Here is a 6,561-nt window from a genome sequence, read left to right as displayed (position 1 = left end):
AGCAAACCAAGCAGGGCGCGGGCAACTTCGGTCGCGGCACATATCGTATCAGTTCCGGGCAACTTCTGTGGAACGCTGTAAAGGAAACATTTTACGAATTTGCATCCATTTCGAAAATACACGGAATGTACTACCTACAAAAGCACGTCACCCACGGTCTGATGCGACTGCTGTGGGTCTTGATCATCGCAGCATTCTTCGCCTTTGGCATTGCGCTCATATTCCTTCTGTGGCAAAAGTTTATCGATTCACCGACCCGGATGACGATTGCGTCAGAGATGAAGATCATGCAGGTACCCTTTCCTGGTGTTACCATTTGTCATCCTCAGAGCGTCATGGACTATAAGGCACAACGGTTCGTTGAAAGCATGTAAGTGATCAGTATCTTCTGTTTTTTACCTTTTTAAAATCATGTGTACTAATTTCTCGTGAGGTGCGTGAAGTAAATTCCCACTCGGTGCAACCAAAGACAGCATCCTGAAGAATCTACCCTCGCTCGGATACTTTACCGAACATCAATGGATATTCCCTAGAGCGCAGGATCTGAGTATGATCGATAAGGTGCTGCAGCTCAACAACTACACGATCGAACAGGCCATCGATAAGCTCGGCATGATCTGTGAAGACTTTATCGTGATCTGCTACTGGGCGGGCAAGAAGTTCCCCTGCTTTGATAGACATGCTTTTCTCGGGTGGATCGGTTCCACCAGCCATTACGGGGCGTGCTGTTCGTTCAATTATCATCCGAACGTGAAGGGAGATCAAGTGCCGTACGCAAGCAACACTTACGGCATTCACGGTGGACTGAGCGTGGTCGGTACGGGTTATCCACAGGCATCGGATGGAAAATCGGGTGCCCTTTACTCGGAAGGATTTATGGTGAGCTACTTACTGGTCAGTTTCTCCTCCTCTTTCTCCGTCCTCAATTATCTGGTTGCTTTCTTCCGGCGGAGTTAGCTTATGATACATCATCCGCACGATTTTGCAGTAGAAGCGTCACCATTAACGCTCCTACGATTAGGTAAGGAAACGTTCGTCAACGTGTTGCCAACGGATTCTCGTTGCTCGGAACAGGTGCTGGCATTGCCGCAGAATCAACGCGATTGCCTTGTTGGAGGAGATTTTAAACCTCCGATTGCGAACTACCGCCAGCCGGCTTGCATGCTGGAGTGTCTGCGACACGAGGTTCACCGGAAGTGCGGATGTCATCCATTCCATTTGCCTCGCCATACGGAAGCTAGGAAAGATCGTCAGATTCGGGACTGCACCGTGTACGATTCCATCTGTTTCGTACAAAATTACTGTAAGTATTTCGCACTGATGGTTAATCCTGATAACAATTGCGTAAAGCGAAAGCGCTGATTGTTCCAATTTTTCATCTAGATATGTTTAAGCGATTGAAATGCCACTGTTTACCGGCGTGCAGCGACGTTACCTATAAGACGGCATCGATCGAATTGGATTTTGCGGCTAAAAACTTCTCCATAAACCCGTTCTAGTGAGTGCAGCGCTTCCATTTGTAATGAAAATGTAAATTATATCATTTATTGTCCCCACAGCAAGGAAACGAATTTGACAAACTATGAATTCATTTTCCACATATTCATGAGCAACCAGGTGGTGGCCGCCAACAGGAGAATCGTCGTCGTATCGTGGATATCATTGCTCTGTAAATATCAACGATGGTGAACTAGTGGCCCCACGATTAATAGCATTTTCCGATTGCTTTCAGCGAATCTTGGAGGTGCCTTTAGCTTGTGCCTCGGTATCAGTGTACTGTCGCTGTGTGAAATCTTGTTCTGCATTGTCTTTAGGATAAGAAAAAGCTACCACAAACTGAAGCGGCAGCATGAGCAGCGTATCAAGCTGGTGGCCCCAATAGCACGGTTGCAGAGGTTTGACCTGAATTCAAAACCTAAGATAACAAACTGAGCATTCTTTCCCTTTCAAGATTATCTTCAATAAAGGACATTACGAAAACCACGTAGAAGTAGAGTAAGGCGCACAATTCAGATAACGGGCCAACGAAACAAAATGCATTTTCGTCCACATTCCATCGAGCTGTTTATTGTTGAACCTTCTCTGCGGTAGCGAATCATTTTTTGATAACAGCCACAATTATCCAATTCGATAAACGATAGCGAAAATATTAATTACATTGCCAAACACGACGAACTTCAGCGTGTACTTCAGAAAAAAACTAAACCAAATAATTAAATCCAATTCAAGCTTCGGGACAGATTAACCGATTTTCTCCCATTTTTTGTATTTTTGGTTTAATTTATTGTATTGAATTCGTCTCACAGGTTTACTCAAGCTACAGCTACAGAATAATGAAGTACACACCCGGCACGGCCGCTAGGTTCAAAGATTAACTAACTTAGTTTTGCTTTTTTCTTTGCTTTTTGGTTGCTAATTTCCTAGCTGATCAAATCATACATTCAATTCAGGTCTACACCAGGAAACACGTTTTTCTTTGTTGATTTAATGATTCTAACTCGTCGTAAAAAAAAGGGTCGTCCACCGTCGTTCAGCGTCGTCAAAAGCACGCACGCGTATCGTTATCCACTGGGTGCGTTTTTCTGTTCTGTTCTGATTGTTGTGTGTTCTTTGTTATCATCCGGAAGATGATCGGGATCTTCACCATTTGGGATTGGCAGTTGTGTAACGTTGCTCAAAACCACACTCGCGTGTAACCTTCAAATGGTCACACAATGTAAGGCATGCGATTGAAACATTCACATACCGTCGGCCACACACGCTGCCGGCCACACTCTCCTCCCCTACCTACAGCCGCATCGCATCTCGTCCGTGCGTTCGCTGACTTCGTTTCGTTCAATGTTGACATTCATGATGTAATAAATAAGCAGTGATGGTGTGATCTTAGGCTAGGCTCTGTTACTGCAACAACGAGAAAAATAAACGAATCAACAAATGCATGGTAAGATAAGATTAGCATGGAGCGTCATCGGGACGGGGCGCCATAAAATCAGATGCCTTTCACCGATAACCTCGGGTTCTCGAGGGTTATACCTGCGAGAAGAGCGCAAATGACGATTACTTACAGCGTTCATAATACTTTCAATAGCCAGCTTCGCATCTACACTCTCCGCACATCACAGACAAGCCACCAGCACTAGAAACCAGATAGTGGCAGCTCGTGCGATGACGATGGTGTGAAGCGTAAATATTTTGTTCGTTGCGTCCCGAAATTAGATCAACCGACACCAACGGCACGATGGCAGGAGTAAGGGGGGGGAGGGCAAGGAGGCAGCAACATGAAGTGCTAACTTAATAGGAACGAATTGCCGGTGGGACGGTGGCACACTCCTCGCTAAGCGTTTCGTCAATCACTGGTCGATAGTCGATCTTCACGTTGCCGGTAGCCGGATCGATCCAGGTCAACGTGTGCTTACGCCAGTGCTCCTCAATCGGTCGCTTCTGCTGGCCTTCCAGTGGTTTGCTAAAGTCCTATAAAGCGAACGGATAATGGGGAACAACAGGGATGGTTTGTCAAAACAAATTGAGGGTTGTACAAATCTCCACCAAAAACGCTACTTACATATTCATCGATACGCTGCTTGTAATCCTCCCGGGCGTGAGCACCACGCGATTCTTTACGATTTTCCGCCGAAACGATCGTCATGTTAGCGTTCAGCAGCAGGTTCTGCAGTTCGAGTGTCTCGACCAGATCCGAGTTCCAGACCAGCGAACGATCGGACACCTTCACATCCTTGATCGTCTTGTAGATGTCCGCCATCTTCCGTACACCTTCCTGTAGCGTTTTCTCCTCCCGGAACACGGCCGCATGCGTCTGCATCGTCTTCTGCATGTTAAGACGTAGCGTCGACGTCGGGATCGTACCGTTGGCATTGCGCACCCAATCCAGATTCGCAACCGATTCCTCGCCAGCGTTCGACTTCAGGTCCTGCACCTTCTCCCCTGGACGGTTTTCTGCGGCAATCGTTTTAGCGCAGGCACGTCCAAACACGACCAGATCGAGCAACGAATTTGCACCGAGCCGGTTAGCACCGTGCACCGAGGAACAGGCCGATTCACCGCACGCGTACAGCCCGGGTACAACGCGATCAGTACCGTTTTCCGTCGTCAGCACCTGTCCCTTGTAGTTGGTCGGTACACCGCCCATATTGTAGTGCACGGTCGGCAGTACAGGGATCGGTTCGCGCGTTACATCCACACCGGCAAAGATCATTGCCGTCTCCGAGATACCGGGCAGACGCTGAGCCAGCTGCTCTGGGGGCAAATGGTGCAGCTGCAGGTACACATGATCCTTCTCCGGTCCACAACCGCGACCTTCGCGGATTTCGATCGTCATCGAACGCGACACAACATCGCGCGATGCCAAATCCTTCGCAACCGGTGCATATCGCTCCATAAAGCGCTCACCCTGTGAGTTAATCAGATAACCACCTTCACCACGACACCCTTCCGTGATAAGACAACCGGCACCGTAGATACCGGTCGGGTGGAACTGTACAAACTCCAAATCCTCCGAAGGCAGACCAGCGCGGGCCACCATTGCCGTTCCATCGCCGGTACAGGTGTGAGCCGAGGTGCAGGAGAAGTACGCCCGTCCATAGCCACCGGTCGCCAGCACCGTGTTCTTCGCCCGGAAACGATGAATGCTACCATCCTCCAGGTTCATCGCGATCACACCAACGCACTCGCCATTCTGCATCAACAGATCCATCGCAAAGTACTCGATGAAGTAGTTACAATCGTAGCTCAGCGATTGGCCGTACAGCGTGTGCAGCAGCGAATGTCCCGTACGATCGGCTACGCAGCAACAACGATGTGCCTGTCCTCCCTTGCCGTACTTCAAGCTCTGTCCACCGAACGCTCGCTGGTAGATCTTGCCATCGGGTGTACGCGAGAACGGCATACCGTAGTTTTCCAGCTCAATGACGGCCTTCGGTGCTTCGCGCGTCATGTAGTGGATCGCATCCTGATCGCCCAACCAATCCGAACCCTTCACCGTATCGTACATGTGCCACTTCCAATCGTCCTCCTCCATATTGCCGAGGGCCGCATTAATGCCTCCCTGGGCGGCGACCGTGTGTGACCGGGTGGGGAACAGTTTGGTGATGACGGCCGTTTTGAATCCTTCCGCCACCAGACCGAAGGCTGCTCGCAATCCGGCACCACCGGCACCCACCACCACGGCATCGTACGTGTGATCCACGACGGGATACTCGCGCGAAATGGCATCCGCGTTTGATTTCGCATTGTTCTGGCCCACCGTGAAATGCAGATTGCGCTGCGAGGATCCAGCACCCAAACCGCGAACCTGTCGAAGCGAGAAAAGCAAGAAGGAGTTGAATGAAAGCTGCCGAATCCTCAAGATATCATAATATTGACATGCCCCCTCTCCCCACGGGGGCTACTTTCGCCGATTTCACAACATGCGAATGGCTCCCCTCGAGAAGTATGCCATTGAACCACGGCATACTACGTTTTACGATCCACACGTGCCGGGATGATAATTATTTAGCTGAGCACACATTACATAATGCCCAAAGATCGACCGACCGACCGACGGCGGCCACTCGTTTTCAGGCGGTTTTCCCTCTCGCTCTCGGTTTTGCAGAACGTTGTGTAATCCCGGGACCGCCGCAATCGTCTGGAAAATTCTTGGGCCAACGTTTTTTTCGCAACGTTTTCCCTTTACCGTTACGTGCCATTTCACGGGTTTACACGAGGGGAGGGAACTATTTTCCGCTGGCTACTTACCGCGGAGAGGGCGTTCTTGGCCAGGGCCGTCGGAAGTCGAATCATTCCGCTCATCTCGCCGAGTAAAACTTTCGGAAAAACAGGAAAACCGCGACCGACGTCCGCAACGACGGGAGGCCGATTTTTTTTTGCTAATTTTATCTCCCCACACGCACACTGTCAAACCGATCTGTCAATTATGACAGTGAGTTTTCGGGAACACCCGATAGATGCTGCCACACGGAGCGAAAATTTGCGCGCAAATTTGCACATTAATGCCAAAATGTTTTCGCTTCGTGTGGCAGGGGTAAAAACCCGAAAATTTATGCCGAAATGTCAAACGTATTGTTTTCATCTGTGTTTTGGCCGCTGAAGTTGATTTCCGAATAAATTTTGCAGTTTTTAACGATTTTGTTGCTGTTGCTGTTATATTTATATTAAAAATGCAAAAACAATACGAAAAGAACCTACATTTTCGTAAATAAAGCGTTCGATAGCGTCAAGGGTTCAGCGAAAAAGTCCGCGGACGTATAAAAGTTTGACAGCGTGTAAGGGTTAAGCGAAACCGTTTTGGCATTAATTTTTTCGTTTGCGCTAGAGTTTTCGCCCCGTGTGGCCACGGCTATCAGCAAAAAGCAGTTTTAAGGGCGATTCTACATTGGTCAAAAACTTTTGATGCCAAGTCAAAACAAAAGAGCTACATTTTTCCATAAAAATGGAAAAAACTTTTGACAAATGGCCAAAAGGGTGACGCCCGCGATCTGCTACAGAGGGCGCTGCCGGTTTGGAGCGATCGGCTACAGAGGGCGCTGCCATCTACGAGACGACTAC

General features: G+C 48.9%; 2 protein-coding genes across 2 annotated transcripts; one reads left to right on the top strand and one right to left on the bottom strand.

Annotated features, from left to right (window-relative positions):
* Positions 1-494: 494 nt before the first annotated feature.
* LOC125955436 (sodium channel protein Nach-like) lies at positions 495-1,988 on the top strand. Its single transcript, XM_049686571.1, has 6 exons — positions 495-879; positions 958-1,303; positions 1,384-1,498; positions 1,560-1,669; positions 1,733-1,895; positions 1,952-1,988. The coding sequence occupies exons 1-6, from the start codon at positions 550-552 to the stop codon at positions 1,986-1,988; spliced, it is 1,101 nt and encodes a 366-aa protein (XP_049542528.1). The 5' UTR covers positions 495-549.
* Positions 1,989-2,035: 47 nt separating this feature from the next.
* LOC125956437 (succinate dehydrogenase [ubiquinone] flavoprotein subunit, mitochondrial-like) lies at positions 2,036-5,912 on the bottom strand. Its single transcript, XM_049688308.1, has 4 exons — positions 5,752-5,912; positions 3,563-5,308; positions 3,066-3,471; positions 2,036-2,901 (listed from the first exon to the last, which is right to left on the bottom strand). Exons 1-3 carry the CDS (start codon positions 5,803-5,805, stop codon positions 3,292-3,294), a joined length of 1,980 nt encoding a protein of 659 aa, XP_049544265.1. The 5' UTR covers positions 5,806-5,912; the 3' UTR covers positions 2,036-2,901; positions 3,066-3,291.
* Between the last annotated feature and the right edge of the window lie 649 nt (positions 5,913-6,561).

The sequence above is a fragment of the Anopheles darlingi genome, chromosome 3 (genome assembly GCF_943734745.1).
Source record: "Anopheles darlingi chromosome 3, idAnoDarlMG_H_01, whole genome shotgun sequence".
NCBI lineage: Eukaryota > Metazoa > Arthropoda > Insecta > Diptera > Culicidae > Anopheles > Anopheles darlingi.
The sequence above is the reverse complement of the archived record's forward strand: the minus strand, read 5'-3'. Positions and strand labels throughout refer to the sequence as shown.